Source organism: Trematomus bernacchii, unplaced genomic scaffold (genome assembly GCF_902827165.1).
Source record: "Trematomus bernacchii unplaced genomic scaffold, fTreBer1.1, whole genome shotgun sequence".
In the NCBI taxonomy this organism is placed as follows: Eukaryota; Metazoa; Chordata; class Actinopteri; order Perciformes; family Nototheniidae; genus Trematomus; species Trematomus bernacchii.
This window is the reverse complement of record NW_022987593.1, coordinates 11059599-11079955: the sequence shown is the minus strand read 5'-3', so window position 1 is coordinate 11079955 and position 20357 is coordinate 11059599. Positions and strand designations below refer to the sequence as shown.

Sequence of the window (20357 nt, the reverse complement as noted above, 5' to 3'; positions counted from 1 at the left end):
TCTCTTCTTTCTTCTATTGTTCCCTCTTTACCCCCTTCTCTCCCTTTTCACTTTCAATATGTTGCTCATTTATCCCCTGTCTCGTCTTTTACATTCCATATTTTTCTGCTTAGTCCGTCCCACAGATCTCTGACCATTGTGTCGACAGTGTTTCAGAAGAATGTGTGCCAGCATATGATATGCATTTCTGCTCACGATTCAACTCTAGCCACATCCTTAGCAATGCCTCAAGCAATTCTAATTGGCTCTATTGCTTGTTACATTTGTGTGTGTGTGTGTGTGTGTGTTTGTTTGTGTGTGTGTGTGTGATCTCAGGCTGAATCATCGTTAAAACACATGTATTAATTTATTGCCCTCTGGTATTAGTCTTGTTGTGTGATGCAGACTGTTGCATGTGCCAAGAAAGGCGTTAATATGTGATTGCACCAAGCTTCTGCACATGCTCTGACTGATGAAGCTTCATAATAAGGCCTTAATCACACACATTTCTCAGAGGTAACATCACGCTCATACAGGAAGTTGTCAGTTAGTTAGTCTGCTTGGTGATGGTCGGAAGTGCATAGTGCTTTAATTAGAGCTTGTCAGCCTAAAATGGCTGTCTGATTGGTTGGAAAGAGGTTAATGAGAGATGAGTTTAAATCAGATTAGGTAAAAGGGTCTAAAACTAGTTTAAATAAAAAACATTAAAGGTGGGGTAGGTAAGTTTGAGAAACCGGCTCGAGATACACTTTTTGTTATATTCCATGGAATGCTCTTAACATCCCGATAGCAATGAATATCTTAAGTGCTTTGACAAAAAATCCATAAAGAAATGTCATCTGTGGAAGCCGTAATACTGTAAAAAGCACGACCAATCATTTTAGCCGGCCCGGCTAAAATAACTGGATGGCCTACCTGCCTGTCAGCCTTCCATCTGTGCACAAACTTATCTCGTGCCCTCATTGGTCATGTGCACGTTCGTGTGTGTTGGAGGAGGGGCTCTGTAAGGAAGTGGCAGATTTTCTCCGGTTGTGTATTTTCAAATTCTAGCGATCTCGAGCCGGTTTCTCAAACTTACCTACCCTACCTTTTAAGTGGTGAATCTTTAAAAACAAGTATAACAGAAACACTTTTACAGTCAACAATAGCACTGCTGTTTTAAATCAATGAGCAAAGTGTGTTAAACTGAAGGTAACCATAGCAACAGTACTTCTGCTTTAAGTTAGCAATAGTATAACATGCAACATAAATAACTTGAACAAAGGCTGAAGATTTAAAAAAAGGCCCCTCATTTACAAATAACAACTGTCTTTTTAAACTGTAGCAACTATATTCTTTTAAACGGGCCCTATTTGGCTTTTTGGGGTTTGGCCTTTCCTGTAGTGTGTTATATAGTTTTTTTTATTTATATAGTGCATGTAAATGGTCTGCAAAGGCTACAATTCCAAAGCTCTCCAAAGGGAGTTTCTTCATTTAAAAAAAAGCTTTGTTTTTGGCCAAAATGATGAAACTCCCTCCCAATTTCTCTCCAATGTATTTCATTCAACAATGAAAAGAGGACGCTGAAACAGATCTGTACTCATTGGCTTTTACAGCATCCTATTTCTTGTTTGAAGATGAGTTTGCCGGGGGTTTTTTCTTTCCAAACAAAGGGTCCTGATGCGGTGATTTCAGCTCCCACAGGTGCTCTGTAAAGCTGGTGTGGGATAGCAGGACATCATTAACTAAAGCCCCTTCAATATAGGAAGTGGGATTGTTTAGTTGTCATACACGTTAACAAGCACAGATATGTATGTCTTTGCTGGTGCAGCTTAAGTTCGACCATGTCTATTGTCTGTTTCTCAACAATCGAAGCAGAGGAGGTCACCGTTTGCTATTCTGGAGGGACCAAGGCAATACATGTTTCTTCTTTACTTCAGTTGCTTGAACCTGGAATGTCGTGGTTAACCCATAGATGCACCTCTCCTTTGGAATCGTCTACCATTTCAGATCCGCAAAGCTATTTCCGTTGACTCCTTTCAAAGCAAACTCAAAACCCATCTCTTCGCATCTGTCTTCCCATCACCTAGTTTCGGCTCGTCATTACCATCACTTCAGTCACATGCTTTTATCACATGGCAATACTAATGTTGAGGTATAATGTTGTGTAATGTTTTTATCATTTCTATGCTATTTTTATCTTTGCTTTTGTTTGCTTTGTACAAAATCAATAAATGTTGATTTGATCTGATTTGATATCCTGGCCATGTGAGCGCCCTCTTGGGAAACAGCAGATGAAAACCACCTATCCTCTCATCCTTACTGTTTCCTGTCTTTTTACGCAGCAAAGCCCATTGATGTCCTGAAGTTGCTGGAGCTGTCGGACGACATGGAGGGCGTGTCGCTGGAGTCGGGGCTCTGCACCAGCCGGCAGGGAGGAGGGGAGACGGACCTCTCCTATAAGATCGACAGGATTCAACTGAGCGCACCCACCAATCAACTCTTCCCTGGTAATATACCTCTGTGTGGGTCAATATGAATGTATTTAGCCAATGAGAGAACGTGACCTAATTCATGTGTGTGCATCTCTTTCAGATTCTCCATTCCCGATGAATTTCTCCGTGATGACAACAGTCAGAGCTGTGAAAGGCTCTCAGGTCTTTCTCCTCTCCCTGTTCGACTCGGAGGTACGCATCAAGAAACGCCACATCAGGACGTTGAAGCCAAACTTTCCCTAAAGCCGACAACATGTTTAATACCTTGGCATGTTTTGAATGTGTTCATCAAACGCTGTTGATGTATTTAATTCTTTGTTGCATGTTGCTGAGGAGTTAGAGAGTTTTGGCGCCAATTGGAGGGTTGGTGGTTTGATCCCTGACCCCTGCAGTCAGCATGTTTAAGTGTCCTTGGGCAATGTTGTGTGTGAATATGTGAGTCTCCCCGGCGCAGGTGACACCTTAGGTTCATCCCAAAACATGATTTGGCCTCCTCTCTTCCCTCACTTGCCTCTCTTCCTCGAGTCTTAGCACACGTGTTTCCTCCTCCCTGTCTCCTCTGGTAGCTTCCTCCCTCCTCTCTCCTAGAGCAATTGGGATGTCCTTTATCGTGGCTTGTGTTGATCGATTTCCGGCTCAAGTGATCGAGGAGAGAGGAGTCGAGGGGTCGAGGAGGGACATTGGGATGAACCTCTCGTGTGGCTGCCTCTGTATGAATGTTTGTGAATGAGTAAATGCTGACTTGCAAAAGTAAAAGTGCTTTCAGGGTTTGCAAAGACTCCAAAAGTGCTATATAAATGCAGTCCATTTACCATTTACTTTAATGAGATAATTCATCGTTTCCAGCGTACTAACACATGCTAGACTGACAATCCTTTCCAACCATGCGCTCTGCAAGATTGGATCAGCATTACAGGTTGTCCGTTTAAATGGAAATATGTTTTGCAAGTCTTGCAAAATGTTCTTGAAGATTTGCCAAAAATGTATAAATCCGCTGAGTCTTGATTGAGGGTGTACATTTACATATTTTTTGTATTTATTTATTTAAGAAGTGACAATGCACATGAATTAACATGAGCACTTCATCATGTAAATGTGCCAGATTTAGCCATCGAGGCACATTTTCATCTGCAGTCCCTGGCAAATTGATGGCATTTAAAGGAAAAATACAATGACGCTTAATCACAGAAAAAACTCACAATTTAAGCACAATATTACATTTTATTTGAATATATTATGTCAATGCAATATCTCTTTTACAATGAGATAGAAAGTATATTCCAAATATGAAGAACCTAAGGACAGTAGCTGGAAGTTGTTGATATCATTCCTTTAATTTTGCATAAAAACAACGTCTTTCAGGGCACACAGCAGCTGGGTTTGGAGATCGGCCGTTCTCCCGTCTTCCTGTATGAGAACCATGAGGGTCAGCCCCCCCCAGAGCTCTACCCCACCTTCAGAAAGATCAACCTGGCTGATGGCAAGTGGGTAACTACACACGCATGCATCCATTCACACACTTTTAGCCTTTTTGACTTAAACTTCAAACACAAGACAGGATTACAAAAGACCCCCGTCACCCCAGCAACAAACGGTTCTGTCTCTGCCCAGAGAGGGGACATTACATTGTTACAGCAGAAAAGAGCCAAAGACAGCTTAATGTTACCTAAGAAGTATGCATACAAAAGTATTAAAGATAACAACAATTATAATAATAAAAGTTACACAATTTACAAAATACACATCCTGTAACAGTTCTTTTTTTTTGTAATTCTGTATGTATTTGGGGTCACATTATATTAAAAGTACAGTTTTGCAAATCATATATTTTTAGAGACCCAAAAAAGGACAAATTAAATACCGAACAAAATTAGTCAAATAAAATAAAAACGAAAAAATACACAGGGGTTGTTTGAAATGACAATATCTACACATGTACACATGTATCTACTTAAACACACACACATATATATTTATATACATAAATACAAGCACATACACATACATACATATATACATACATATATATATAATATATGTAACAGTTCTGAGGATTTAGCAGCCGGGTATATATTGCACAGTTATTAACGGCATATATATATATTGCACGTATTGCACATATTGCACATAGTTGGTTGGTATTTAACAGCAAGGGGTGTTATAGTCTGTGTCCAGGACAGTTTCATCCCACAGGCCATATGACTGTTCAACACCTGTACTTTTGAAAGAACCTGTTTTTGTCAACTGTTTTGCAACTTGTAAATATTATCTAATATATCATATTCCAATTACTTGCATATAGACTCTCCTTGCACTATTCTATTTTATTTGTATTCACTATTTTAACTATTTTATCTGTCTTATTGTGTTGCACTGTTGGAGGAGCCTGTCACCTAAGATATGAATTGTAACATCTACACTGTAGCTATGTGCACATGACAATAAAAGCCTTGAATCTTAGTCTCTGCTAAAAAAGGTGGAAAATAAATCTAATTTCTTCTCCAGGTGGCACCGAGTGGCCTACAGTGTGGAGGGCGAGTCAGTGACTCTGTACCTGGACTGCGTCAGATTCGACACCCTGGAGCTGCTCAGAGGTCACAACTCCCACGTCAGCACCGAGGGGGTCACTGTGTTCGGCACACGCCTGCTGGACGAGGACGTATTCGAGGTGTGTGCATATGTATATGTGTTTTATGTAAGAAGACATAGAGGGCAAAGGATGGAGGTGATACTGTCTTCATTGTTTGGTGGAAACTTTAGGAAAAACTGACAAAAAGACATGGCAGAAGATACAAAGAACGATAACACACAATAAGCTCTCTTTGTATGGTAAGGAAGTGTCTCTGCTTGTAGCGGCTTGTTTAATTTGTCCATCAAATGAATAAGGCTTGTCTCTTTTACTGCCCTCCAGTGGCGGTGAGGATGTACTGCATCTTTACCTCTGCTACAAATCATGACTTTATAATGCTGCAGATTATTGAATAAATGTATGCAGAGGTCAAATATATGGCAGATCATTTGTCTGGTAGATGCCCTACACTATATGTGTTTCTCCTGGTTCATCAGGTACCTGCAGGCTTCTTGCTTTTGAGTTTGTTTCTTCATGGTTGAATGCACTTATTGTAAGTCTAAATGAGATGTAATGTAATGTCCTTCATCCTGCAGTCGTGCTACAGCTCAACAAATGCAGCACATTATTCACAATGCACTCTGGAAAAGGCTCTCCAAATCTGTAGCTGTGTTAAACCTTATCTGACTTTTATGAGCTTTGTTTTTATGGTGTCCTCAGCAGTGTGAGGTCATTTTGTCAGAACCCAAGTGTGAACCTCGGCCTGTGTTTTGAGTGCAATGTCAGGTGGTCCATCTGTTTAACTGAACAAACCTTCAGCTCATGTTTGGCCTGGACTCCCTTACATGTGTGTGGATTTGAAAGACCGTCTGCTGTCTCTCTGTTATGGCTCCACTTGAGGCTGAAGCTCTGGAGACGATTAACTGCAGAGCGATGATAAAAGCGGCCCGTTAAGTCGCTTTGATCTGACCAAATGAACACATACAGTCGGAGATAAAGACCCGGCAGACAGATGTTTTTGACATGTCAGCAATTTAATTAATGGTCAATGAAGAGCTGTTACATATTCTGCATTCCTGATATGCTTTCACTATTAGAGTAGGATGAAATGGTGGATCGTGTTAAAAAAACAATCACAATAAGTTAAACTTGGTGAATGTTGCCCTTAATAAACATTTTTTAATTAATGCACCCCTTTTTGTTTGCATAGGGACTTATAATTACTTATGATTCATGTTTACGTTATTTTAGTTGTGCACTTTAACAAATGACGTTTCCTGTGCAGTAGTGGAAGTAACTTAGTTAATATACTCGACTACTTTTTTTTTAACCTTTATTTAACCAGATGAAAACATTGAGACAAAATCTCATTTACAATGCTGACCTGGCCAAGAAGGCAGCAACGTTACACATTCTTACACATAACACAGACATGTAAAATACAGAGAACACAACTAAGTAAACAAAAAGACGAAAAGCAGTCACTACATTGTGCACATTTGGGACAGTAAGGTACACTACTTATTACTGCAAGAGTAGCTGGTGGTAAGGACCTCAGACAACTTCAATTTAAAACAGGCTATAGGGACAAGTGCCATCAGTTTGAGGCTTGATTGAAGGTCATTCCAAGACCAAGGACCATAATGAAAAAGACTCCTTTTTCCAGCCTCAGTCCGCACAGCAGGAACCTGGAACCGTATCCAGGCACTGGTTCTGAGGTTGTAAGAGTCACAAACTGGAGCAAATCTGGCACAAGTATACAGTGGAAGCTTACCTACTGTACTTAAAGTGGACCTATCATGCTATTTTTAGGCAATAGCATAGGTCTAAGATATATACAAATATATAAAAAACATGTCTATGAAGTGTTTTGCTCAAAATACCAAACAGATCACCCATTCTAGCCATGCCTCATATCCCTCTATTTCACTTCCTGTTTCAAAAGTGCTGATTTAGGGTATAAAGCTTTAAAAAAAAAAAAAAGGAGGGGGCTGAGCTCATGCGGGACCCGGCAGCTACTGTCTAAACTAAATACTGCCGTGATGAAACGCCATATCATGGATTATCATGGATTATTTCTGAAACAGTATGGAGCTCAAAGGCTTTCTCTCTTTCCGGTTATACCACAAGGTGAGTTCCTTTTTATTTCCTGCTTCTTCACACACATGCTCTCCAGTACAGGTTAGCTCTGAGTGTTAGCGATGCTAATGTAAACACCGACCATATTACGTCCAAAACAGTCGGGCATTGTTTCTGATAGCAATGTTTCTGATTGGCCCGTGGGTGTAAAGCCAGCCTACATTTCCGATATTACGTCATATCGGACGCAAATCTGGATCAGCTCCGTTGTAGCCCCGTTTTTAGAGATTTGGGTACGGAGGAAAAGAGAGAGGGTTTTGTTTTCTGACGCTGCGTGAGTTCCCCGACACACCGGGCATCAAAAAGTGCATTTTGCATGATAGGTCCCCTTTAAGTACAAATTATAGGTACTTTTGCTGCACCCGAGTATTTTCAGTTTATTGTACTTTATACTTCTACACGTTTTGGTGTTGTACTATTAGTTCCACTGCATTTATTTTACTGATGTATCTACTTTATTACTTTCAAAAAAAAGTTTAAAATATGATTATCTTTTATATATGCAACCATTCACCATTATATTTAAGTAACTTAAACCATGAGTGGATTAAGTATTCCCGTTCAAGTGTTTTCAATGTGAAGATTTGCTGCTTTTGTTATAAAATATAAAAAAGGGAGTTTTTTATTATTATAGAATTCACATATTTGTTCAGTTTTTGTTTGTTTTATGTTTTTGTGACGCAGGGAGACATCCAGCAGCTGCTGATAGTCGATGACCCCCGAGCAGCAGAGACTTACTGTCAGGATTACATCCCAGACTGTGACGCAGCGCTGCCCTACAACAGCATCCTCTCTGAGGCCGAGGAGGTAAGCCCTCTGACACACAAAGAGAAACACGACCCCTTTAAAGTCTTTCAACTCTACCCGGCCCATTCCTCACACGTAACAGACGCTGTGAGGCATCTCAGGTGTTGCATGTTGTAAATCCTGACTGTCCTTGAAAGCAATGGAGCCCTCAAGGTTTCATTTTTAAGAGGAGAAACCATTACAGGTATTTATGGACGGTTCAGAAGGCAGATAGGACAAAAAGACAAACGGTTTCATTATTTTTTTGTCATATATTCACACGAGAAAATACTAGAACATAAACTAAAAGATCACTTTAGGCTGTGAGGCATTTGTTGCATAGCTAGTCAGATATTCAGCCTAACTCTATATAGGCTATATGTGCAGATTGTAACAACATCAAACACACACCAAGACACATTTCAAGACACTAATTTTCTTTTTATTATAAGAGCACGATTAAGTATTTTGCTCTGAGAAAAAATCTATAAAAAAAGTATACAGAATATGAAATTGTTTATTGATTGACAGATAAAGTAATACAATCGAAGCAGTGTGTTTCCTTCTCTTTACACACAAATATCTTACTTCTTGTTTTAGTTTGACGCCTCCAGCTGTTCATGTCTTTGCTCTCGGTACGATACATCCATTTAAAATAAAGTTACGAATCCTAAAAAGCTTCTAGCCTCCAACGAGCTCTCACCCTCTGTTTATTTCTCTCTTTGTCCTTTCCTATTCATACATGGTGTTGTGGTCCAGTACCCTTTGCCAGGGTCTTTGTGCCAGTGCTCCACACTCCTGGGAACGTTTTTCAAATCCTCTTCCACTGTTTGACGTATCATCTGGCTTACAGCTCAACACACTGCAGGATTTCCTGGTTTTATTGTGTTCAGTTGTTTTATTGTTTCACCACCAGAAATGCAACTTGCCAACAGCAGTCATGGAGTTTAGAAACTCTTCTGATGAAGCTGTAGTGCTCAAACAGTCTATCCTGAAGAATCTAAAGTAAAAGGACTGAGCTGTCGTTGTACCATGTGTGTACCTTTGCCATGTTTTTCTTTTTTAAATAATATGTTTAATGTTTAACTCGAGGGCCAGATGGGACTACTTCATGAATCTGATATCTTAATAAGCAACCTCTGTGTCCTCAAACTCACATTTACACAAGTTACATTCATACATACATATACAGTTTAAACATTTTCTTTAAGTTCAATATCATTTTATATATATTTATATGGTTTTATTGAATGAAAGATAAAGATTTTTAAATAATAAACATATTTATTGTTATTTTAATTATTATTAATATCATTTTGTATTTATTTATCTTATCTTAAACCCAACATGACATTTATTCCATACCGAAAAAGAATAAATAAAATAAATTTATAAAAAATAAATACATGGTAGAATAATCTATTAAAATGTATAAATAATAAATAATCTGAAGTGACATTGCATAAGAGTAAATACATTTACTAAATACATGAATAATATTGCTCTGCTCTTCAGGGGAAAGTGTTCAAAGCTAATTAAAGTACTCTACCAAGCACTGACATTTCATTTTAATCAGTTATATTAACAAATATCAATATTATTTGCATGTATGTAAACAACACCTAACACATGCTTACATTATGCACCGTCTCTGTTTTGATTTTCCATGGCCTTCAGGTGGTGAGGAAACCTAAGAAACATGTGGCGGAGGAGTTTGAGGAGTTTGACTACAGCGACCTGTATGAGGATCGCTCTGTTTCCACGGTGACAGCGGGTCCTAATGACACTGAGTACGAGGTGAGGCTCTGAGCACAAACTTTTTCTAGTCTCTATAATTTCCTCTTGTCTTTTTCTGACCCTCATTTATCTGTCTCTGCGGACGCTTCGCCGGACAGATCGTGGAGTACGAAGACTACGACAACACAACGGAATATGAACAGGTGAACGAGTACGAGTACGAAGACGAATACGACGACCGCTACGGACACGCTGAGAGGGAGCGGGAGATTTCTCTTAACACACGGGTACCGACTACAACTATCACACACCTAGAGTTTGTGCAGTTACACATCATTTCATCCTGTGTCGAGACCTACCTCTTTGTGCCTCTTTATACAGAGACATTATTGTTAACAGTCTTTATTCGTCTCCTCTCATCAGAATTTACCGGAGAAAGGAGAGAAAGGAGAGCCAAGCTTTCTGGGAGCGGTGAGAAAAACACACAATGGCATAAAACACACAAACACAACCACACAGGGCGAGATATTGTGCCCAACATCCTGTGCAGGTCTGACCAGATGTTTCCTGATTTAAGATAAAAGACACAAATCTAAGGTTTTGCAAGAAATTAGTTTAAACCTCCAAATGTTCTACGTTTTTGAAAGAGGTTTGGGTACAGCCGGACCGAAAAATGATATGACGATATACATACCATTAATAATAACGAGTTTTTCCACTTTACTACCCTCTTAATATTGTATAACAATATTTTACAATGTTAAAGTTTAACGATCAGGATATGTTATTACTTGTTTTATGAGTTTTGCATTAATGGTTTTCTGGTTTTTTATTTGCGAATTAAATATTGACATTTTTATATTGCCTATTTATTTATGTCTTTTATTTCAGGGCATATACACGCTGCACCTTTGGTCTACCGCTGTACTGTCTTGTTGTCTATGTGTTCTAATCTTATTTTTGCTCTAGAAGAATTTCCCTTTTAGGATAATAAAGTATACGACCATTTCCTAATTGTTTTTATAGAGAATTTAAGGAAGGGATTCCTTTCATATGCATTTAAATTCCACTGTCTTATCAGTCCTGTTAGCCTCTGAGTATTTCCCTCATTCTGTCTGGATCTAACACCTTAACCAAACAACACTCTGTGAAATGTCTTCAGGGGACGCAGATCACAGGAGCCCCCGGGCCCCCAGGACCAGAGGTTAGTGAATCCTGCATCACATGAACCGTTTAAACACATTTTTCTAAGTATTCAGGTCAAAAACCTTACACAGGTTTTTGACCTGAATACTTAGAAAAATGTGTTTAAACATTGTGGGAGAGTCGGGCACAGATGCAACTGAAGTGACTTTGGAAGTGGAAGATTGCTATTAAATATATAATAATTAAGATAAGATTCGATGTACTTTAATGATCCCAAAGTGGGAAAACAGCAACAGATTACCAAGTCATTGCACCCAAGTGAAAAATAAAATTGAAATAAAGTTAAGCGGTTAATATATACCTAGTAGAAAATGTATATATCAATAAAGTTTACACAAAACAGTATAAAAGACTAATCTACTGCTAATAAAATACAATCATAGGATATCATGTACATTATACAAGTGCGCAAAGTTGAAGCAGTTTTTTTATTTAACACTTTAATGCCAGGAGGTAGATATATAAATATATTCAATTAAATCTAACTGCTGTCTTTTTATCTTTTTTTCTCTCTGTGCAGGGAGAGACCGGGTCCTTTGGAGTCACAGGATCAGTGGGACCTCGAGGAGACGCTGGGGAGCTGGTGAGGACTGTTTGCTGTGTGTGTGTGTGTGTGTGTGTGTGTGTGTGTGTGTGTGTGTGTGTGTGTGTGTGTGAGTCCCCGTCCTGTTGGCGGTTCCCCTTGACGTTCCCCTCTTCTCTGTCTCCTCTCAGGGCCCTTCGGGGCGGCCAGGCCTTAACGGAGCCGATGGGATCCCCGGTCCCCCAGGAAACATCATGCTCATACCGGTAACAGCAGAAGCTCCGCTGCTCAGCCCGAGGCCTCGCAGCTCCGCGCTGATGTAGCTATGAAAGATATTTGGTCCTGTTAACTCTTACCGTAGCCTCGGGACAAATCAGTCTGAACGTCATTACTGAGAAATGTGCTGCCTCGGGATGGTTACATCACCTGGCTCTCACTCAACTCCGCAGAACCCATATGAAACAAATATGCTATATAGGTGTCAATTCAATGTTTAAATAGTTTGCTTTAATGTGTAGCTCGATATGTTTGTTTGGTCCAATTGTGTCAAATCATACAGCTAGTAAGATCCTCCATTAGAATGATTTTGTTTCTTTGAAGGTCATATTTAATTCACATCATTTTCATACTTGATATTATTCAGGGGCTTTTTTTGTCTTATATAAAAGTGTTATGCATGCTGTAAGTTATTCAAATGTTTCCTTTAGTTTTAACTGTCTGCACCACATACAGGCAACATAGCAATGCTACATATCGGCCACTAGGTGGAGTATTGAGTTTGACTTGAAAGTGTGTGTGTGTGTGTGTGTGTGTGTGTGTGTGTGTGTGTGTGTGTGTGTGTGTGTGTGTGTGTGTGTGTGTGTGTGTGTGTGTGTGTGTGTGTGTGTGTGTGTGTGTGTGTGTGTGTGTGTGTGTGTGTGTGTGTGTGTGTGTGTGTGTGTGTGTGTGTGTGTGTGTGTGTGTGTGTGTGTGTGTAGTTTCAGACAGGTGGAGATCCTAAGATGGGTACAGGGGTATCTGCGCAGGAGGCCCAGGCTCAGGCCATTTTGCAGCAGACCAAGGTACAAAAATGTTTTAAATATTCCCGTTACGTCTCGAAAACACACACAGAGAGCTGATGTGGAACTACTGCAGTTTGTGTGTGTGTTTCCGACTGACATTTTACTTCTTCCTCTTCTTCTAGCTGGCTATGAAGGGACCTCCAGGGCCGCTCGGCCTCAGGGGAAGACCTGGACCACTGGTTAGTGATTTATGTGTGCTAGAGACTTTCTCCTGAATCAGATGATGTGAAGCTCTTGGTGAAGGATGGATAATTGGTTTGAGAATAGACAGCAGAATTTGTTTTACATGATTATGTTCAATAAAGGGATGTGTCGTTTAATCATACTACTACGACAAGTCAATTTACACGTTTTTAAAGATAACGTAATGTAATTAAACACTTATTTGGCGTGACTAGTCAAACACAAGTCCCTCTTTATTAATGGTGGTGATTGCAAAATACTTTTGAACTTACTTCCTAAAATAAGAGCCAAAATGTAAGTTAAGAAACCCCCTCCAAGCAGACGGAGTGCAGTGGAAACAAAGGAAAAAGCCAATAAAATGGATATATGTTGAGTTACAGGAAATTAAAGTGACTGAAGCTGAGAATTTCAATATTAGGAAGACTAGTTCATGCACACACACACACACACACACACACACACACACGCACGCACGCACGCACGCACACACACACCACACACACACACACACACACACACACACACACACACACACACACACACACACACACACACACACACACACACACACACACACACACACACACACACACACACACACACACACACACACCGTTCTGCAGACAATGGATCCCTTTTTGTCTTCACTTCTTCAGGGTGGACCAGGTGGCTCGGGGCTGAAGGGTGCCGGTGGAGATTCTGGGCCAATGGTGAGTTAGCCTGTTGTCATAGCAACACACTCAGCACCTCACTGCTCTTGTGAAACACTTGAATTCATTTGAGATCCGTCTCACCCGCTGTCTTCCCTTTCCTCCTCCCTAGGGTCCTCACGGACAGCCAGGTATCACCGGTCTGAACGGAAGGCCAGGGAAAAGGGTGAGGCTGGGAATGGAGTCTTTTCTTATTATTATAATCACGATAATCAACTAAACATTTAAAGAGCACCTTTCAAATACGAATTGATTTACAAATAAGTGAAGAAACTAAACAGACAGATATACAAATACTGTGCAAAAAAATACGTAAGTAACATGTATAAGATAAGTATAACACGAAGTAAAAGTGACAGCTAGTTCAAGGCAATGCTGAATATAACAAGTTCTCAATTGCTCTTCTCTCGTTATCCTTGTGTAGAGAATACATAGTATTGTTGGGTATGAATAAAAGTTAAGCTGCCAAATTTTAAACCAACAAAGAATTAGTCATTTAAGACGGCCCTAAACCACTTCACGCTTTGTAAACAAATCAATCCCAAAAGAAACTGGCAGCGGAGTTTTTCATTATTGAAGTTTATCAATGCATTGTTTTGGAAAACCGATGAAAAGAAAATTCAGTATTCTTGACATAAACACATTTTACAAGATGTTTTACGATCAGAGCAGCAATATCTCTTAAATTAATTTATATATAAATATATCAATCCATATTATTTTTTATTGTTGTAGAAATCACACAATTGCCTCAGGGTGCTTCACAAAAAGTAAATAATACAACACCAGTGAAGTCATTCTAGGGAAAGCAGATTGAGAGGAATTCAATAAATAAATAAAATATACAAATTATAATAAAGTATAACAAATATAAATACACCAAAGACAATTCAAATCCCAGATGTGGATCAATGAGGATTTTAAAGATCCACAAAAAGAAAAGTACAGCTACTGATCCAGACGCAGACATTAAACATGGCAATCTGCAACAATACTGTATACTGTCCTTCTACAGAGTAGTGATCTAACAGTCACAGTAGCTCTTTTTACAGTCTCTAAGCTAAGATTCTACCTTGTCTAACGTGTGTTCATTAGGGGCAAGCGGGTACAGACGGCGGTCGAGGTGCGATCGGAGAGACCGGATCAAAGGTAAAGAAGACTCGATGTCACACTGTTCACTTACCGCTCTGTCTTTTTAAATATGAACTAACATGTCTGTTTCTCTCAGGGGGATAGAGGGTTCGATGGCTTACCAGGTCTCCCTGGAAACCAAGGACATAAGGTAAGTTACCTGTCTGAATAAGTGATCAGCAGACATTGCATAACACACATAATATCAACTTCTATGTGTGTGTTTTTTCTCAGGGGGACAGGGGAAAGCCAGGTCTTGTAGGTTCTTCTGGAGAGTCTGGAGAAAAGGTGAGAGGTTGTGTGTTTGTGTGTATTCATCTAGACGCAGGTTTGTGTTAGTACAAGATGTATTCAGTGTTGTGTTTTTCTCAGGGCTCCGAGGGGCCGCATGGGCCAAGAGGACAACCAGGAGATCCTGTAAGTCCAAATGAAAAAAAACACAATGTACTGTATATGATAAAATTGCTCATTTAAAATCCACTACAATGAATTGTGCCATTAGTCCAGACACACACACTGTGTATGTATACATATGGAGACCCTACTCAATCCAAGGCATTTCTTCTTCTTTCTTACCACCACACAAAATAGGTATTTTTCCTCTTGCTTGAAGTGCTATTTCTTATTTATTCAGAAAAGGGACATTGCTTTTGAGCCCTTCAATCTTTCTTGGGCGCTTTTGAGGACCTCAAACAAAGTACCATCTCGTTCCATTTAAATTGAGTCAACATTCAATATATCTCAAACACTCTGACATTGATAAATAGCACTATATTTAAAATCAGATTTAAAACTCTTCTTTAAACTACATGCACAACCTCAACTTCTTCTATATCTAAACATTGAAGGAATAGTTTGATGTATAAGAAACAAAAATATCTTTCTTGAGTTGATGAGAATATTGTTTACACTCTAAAGTCCGTACCGTAAAAACAATAAAACACAATTACATTTCTGTTCAATTAAGCCCTGCCACACACCAATAGACACACTGTAGATGTCCATGCTCTGTGCTTGAGAGCTTATGTTCCTCCTCTTAAGATCTCATTTTTAAAAAGGTCCTCTCAAACATAGAAGTCTAAAGGCACACACACTCCATAACATGCCTTTATATTCAATTAAGTGTGATTTGTTTCCAGGGCTCCAGAGGTCTGAACGGCCCCAGAGGTCGTGCTGGTCCCCAAGGTCAACCTGTGAGTGAGACATTTCCTTTTTATTCACACATCCCACCTCTGCAAACACACACACACACACACACGCACACACACACACACACACACACACACACACACACACACACACACACACACACACACACACACACACACACACACACACACACACACACACACACACACACACACACACACACACACACACACACACACACACACACACACACACACACTCTACCCTTTACAGATAAAAAGACCCAAGAAACCCATCATTATCCTGCTGTGTTTACTCCTGCAGGGCTTTCCCCACCACCAGCATACAATCTGACTGGTTTGATGATAGCACAAGATAATGCATAATCATCATGTCACTGTGGTTTTCCATCTGTTAACATCATGTTATATAATCCTTATCTCATCCCATAAAAAGTCCCTCTCTTCCAAATACGACATCGTTCTAATTTGCATCTGTAGAAACACGAGTTAGCACTTGTATGCATCTGATAACACACAGGACGCATTTTTACACTTGAATAAAATACATATTTGTGCTCGATGCTGATTAATTTAACATAGAGTGCCTTAAGCAAGGAGGTGGTGTCGCTTAAACCATCGGGGAGGCTCATCATTTTTACTTTCATTTAGTTATTGTCCCAGGAGGCTCACGTAACAAGCCTCAGGAAACACAAGTCTGTTAAATGCAGCCTATTTTTGACATGAAAATACAATTTATTAAGAAAACAGGGTACATTCTTACATTAACCAATACAGAGGAATTCTTACTTGCAGTAAAAAGTTGACTGATCGTAATCTTCTTTAAAAAAAACATACAATTTCCTCCAGTCTCACATTATTTTGTCATAGAAAGCCTCATGTGCTTTTACTCAAAAGCCCAGAATCATGAACTCTTCCCTTCTCTCCTCACAGGGCATTCGAGGGATTGACGGGGCTCAGGGTTCAAAGGGAAACATAGTGAGTATATTATGTGTATAAGCAACACATTTCTGATAAGAAATGACTTCCCGTGACATCATTTCCTGTTTGTAACAGGGAGCCGCCGGAGAGGTCGGAGCTAACGGACAGCAAGGCAACCCTGGCATTCTGGTACGAACAGACAACACAAATAACTCAGTTCATACAGAGAGATATTAATGATGCATTCAGAGTGCCAAGTCAAATGTTCTCACCTTTCATGCTATGTTGAAATATTTTGTGTACACATTTATGAGTCATTTAATTATACAAAAGAAAAATGATAATAATGGCCTAGTTTTTTAAACGTTTGGAAACATACAACAAATGTCTAAATGTGTTTTCATTCATTTCATCTCTAGTATGAACTGAACTGATTGTATCTCTGTGTTGTTATTCTCTTATTGTCCTTATTGTATTACATTTATACTGATATGCACCTGTCTGAAGTAAAGCCAAGGCCAGTTTATTTGTACAGCACTTTGCAACAACAGGGCAAATCAACGTGCTTTACACTTTTTTTTTTAAAGCATTAGGACGACAACAGAAACACATTATACAATAACATGTTATTACATCTGAAAACAGTCATTTCCAAGATAAAAAAACTAGAATAAGACTAAGAATAAGGTTTTAAATTCAATAACAAGAAGTTACAGTGCAGTTTATTTAATTGTCTTCAGTTTTTGATATTTTATATAAGGAGCATAATAACTGAACGCTGCTACTCTGTGTTTAGTTTTGAATATCGGGTCAGTAAATGTATTAATTGACTAATGCTCCATCTCTCCTGCAGGGTTTTCCAGGTCCTCAGGGGTTAGTAGGGCTGCCAGGAGAGAAGGTAAGACACTTTCCCTCAGAGTTGTTTCCCTTTAGGGAGAAGGAGTCTTGATTGACGGGCTGATCTTTGCTTTACAGGGACCTCAAGGGAAGAAAGGGACGCAGGGCTTAGCTGGAAACGACGGGCCCTCTGTGAGTACTCGCATGTTTGTACTCATGTTAGATGCATAGGAGGACTCTTATTGATACAGTGCATTCCCCTGTCCTTAATCCTCACCTTAAAATCACAACGACAGATATTAACACGTCCTCTTGTCAACAGGGTCACCCCGGAAGAGAAGGGACTCCAGGGGAAAAAGGACTGCCGGTAAGTCTGTCAGAAATGTCATGTTGTGCTACTGTAGTTACAGATGACTAGAGGGATTAAAGGACAAGATATAAGGTGTTGATAAGTGAGTTTTAGAGGAGCTGGGAGGAGGACTTTCTTATTTATTTAACAAATGAATAGCTAGCTGTTTCCCGCTGTTTCCAGTCTTTTTGCTAACAGACTGCTGGTTGTACCCTTATATTCAATCATTTCATCTAACTCCATATGTTCTTTTGTAGGGTCCTTTAGGAGTGCAGGGACCCATTGGTTACCCCGGACAACGAGGAGTCAAGGTAGGAAATGCAAAAGTGAAATATTCTTGTTTTGTTTAATAAAATAAAAAACGGACTCTTTGACAATCATCTGGTTTTAAAATAACCTAATGGATTTCATAGTCTCTTAGTGTTTGAAGAAATCTGATGTAACCCTTTTTATTCAATCAAATCAATAGTGTTTTTGTCCATCTTAATATGAGGCTGTATTTTATTTTAGAAAAACTCATTTCCACAAAATCTCTTAGGATTAAACATAATATGATTTTCATTGCCAAAAAGTCAGATATAATGTTGAATAATTATTTTTGATATGCTCACCACCTCATGAAGATTTTACAAACAGCTGGCTAATTGATCATTAGTCATCATTTCATGTATGTGTGTTGACTTCCCGTTTGTTCTGTCTGTCCTGTTTGACAGGGAGCAGATGGAATCCGAGGATTAAAAGGAAGCAAAGGAGAAAAGGTGAGAAAGACAGAAAGGAGTTGCAGTCAAACCAACCACAGTATACTATACATGCTGATCTTTCTCTTCCAGCTCTGACTCTCTGTCTCTGTCTCCTGATTCCTTCTGTCCGCAGGGGGAAGATGGTTTCCCAGGATCCAAAGGGGAGTATGGAACAAAGGGGGACGGTGGAGACAACGGAGTCATAGGAGGCCGAGGAGAAGACGGACCCGAGGGGCCCAAAGGAACGACGGGGACTCTGGGAGAATTCGGACAATCTGGTACCTCTGGAGAGAAGGTACAGAGAACATTTACCGTCACATTGGTTTGTTTGAGAAGTTTCCAAACGTGTCATAGAAAAGTGTACAGGACGAGGTATTAGTCACATTGTGAATGTTTTTTTTAGGGTAAACTGGGAGTTCCTGGACTTCCAGGATATCCAGGGCGACTGGGGCCGAAGGTAAGATACAAAATAAATAAAAGAATGCTAAATGATTGTGTTAGGAAAATATCACTCGTCACCGGCTTGAGCTTCAATAATCAGGATCTATGTATTTATTATCCTCTCAAGAATGGAAGTAGTCATCACATTCAGAGCATTTGGTTCAACTAGTTCCTGAATCGTGTCCTTCACATGCTTATATACAAGAGAGGGAGTTACACAGTCACAAGATGGAGGAATACCGGTTCAAAGCAGTATTCTATGTTTAGTTCAGATTAGCTAAGACCCACGTCAGAAATGATCATGCTTGTTATATGTCTATCTCTCGAGAGGCTGAATCATCATGTTAATCACATAGCTATCATATGCCAAAAACAGTCCTGACGCACCTCTAGGTAATCACACATCCTGTTACGTACACAGCTACTTAGGGCCTTTGTTATCATGTGTACATTCAGTATTTTCCCAACAGATTGTTTCTGTTTTTATATAGAAGCAACAGAAATAATGTAGTAAATGTAATCCTCATACAAACTATACGTGTGTGTGCCTTCCTCTCCAGGGCTCTGATGGATTCCCTGGTTCAATTGGAACTGCTGGAGAGAAAGGGAAGAAAGTGAGTAGAGGCTTTAAAATCTGGGATGATACGTTGTCAGGAAATTACAATTTCTTTCATTAATGTCTTGTCATTTGTGGTTTAACACAGGGTCCCGCAGGACAACAGGGAGGCGCAGGCCAGAGGGGTCCCAACGTAAGTGCTGTGTCCAAAACATACATTAAATACACTTGGAAAATATGGCCAAATAAAAAAGCGATTGCAGTGATAATCTTCAAACATAGCAAAGTCTTAAACATTAGTCATTAGTCACAAGGCAAAAATAAATCTCCTGTAAACAAGTCAAGAATAGAAATGGGAGGGATGAACCCCTCTTCAATGGTCACACATGCAGAGCACACAGCGACATGTGTTCTCTGCTTTTAACCCATCCTAGTACCAGGAGTCTAGTACTAGGAGCAGTGGGCAGCTATTGTACAGCGCCCGGGGAGCAATGGGAGTGAGGGGGGGAAGGGGGGTGTCCGGTGCCTTGCTCAAGGGCACCACGGCAGGGCAGGAGGTGAACTGGGACCTCTCCAGGTAGCAGTCCACACTCCATATTTAGGTCTGGTCGGGGACTTGAACCGGCGACCCTACGGCTCCCAGTCCAAGCCCCTACTGACTGAGCCACTGCCGGATCTAGCTCTTTAGAACAGGTTAATAATGTTATTTTAAAACCAGGTGAGTCCGATGCATTGAATAGTGAGGTGACACCTTTTCCTAGCTGACCTCGTTCAATATCGCTTTTACTCCAGGGTTTTCTTGTAGAGGGTCACTTTCATTAATATTTCTGAAAAGCTGAAACCTTC

General features: G+C 39.9%; 1 protein-coding gene across 1 annotated transcript in view; it reads left to right on the top strand.

Moving 5' to 3' along the window:
- Nucleotides 1-20357, top strand: part of LOC117482330 (collagen alpha-1(XI) chain-like) — a 55946-nt gene that overhangs the window by 15912 nt on the left and 19677 nt on the right. The window contains 31 exon segments of the mRNA XM_034130429.1: nucleotides 2304-2468; nucleotides 2554-2645; nucleotides 3816-3937; nucleotides 4959-5121; nucleotides 7846-7968; nucleotides 9625-9744; nucleotides 9843-9971; nucleotides 10108-10155; nucleotides 10847-10888; nucleotides 11411-11473; nucleotides 11605-11679; nucleotides 12391-12474; nucleotides 12597-12653; nucleotides 13314-13367; nucleotides 13480-13533; nucleotides 14463-14516; nucleotides 14596-14649; nucleotides 14733-14786; nucleotides 14871-14915; nucleotides 15638-15691; nucleotides 16601-16645; nucleotides 16724-16777; nucleotides 17442-17486; nucleotides 17564-17617; nucleotides 17748-17792; nucleotides 18032-18085; nucleotides 18488-18532; nucleotides 18648-18809; nucleotides 18918-18971; nucleotides 19516-19569; nucleotides 19660-19704. Coding sequence (XP_033986320.1) covers nucleotides 2304-2468; nucleotides 2554-2645; nucleotides 3816-3937; nucleotides 4959-5121; nucleotides 7846-7968; nucleotides 9625-9744; nucleotides 9843-9971; nucleotides 10108-10155; nucleotides 10847-10888; nucleotides 11411-11473; nucleotides 11605-11679; nucleotides 12391-12474; nucleotides 12597-12653; nucleotides 13314-13367; nucleotides 13480-13533; nucleotides 14463-14516; nucleotides 14596-14649; nucleotides 14733-14786; nucleotides 14871-14915; nucleotides 15638-15691; nucleotides 16601-16645; nucleotides 16724-16777; nucleotides 17442-17486; nucleotides 17564-17617; nucleotides 17748-17792; nucleotides 18032-18085; nucleotides 18488-18532; nucleotides 18648-18809; nucleotides 18918-18971; nucleotides 19516-19569; nucleotides 19660-19704 — 2309 coding nt within the window.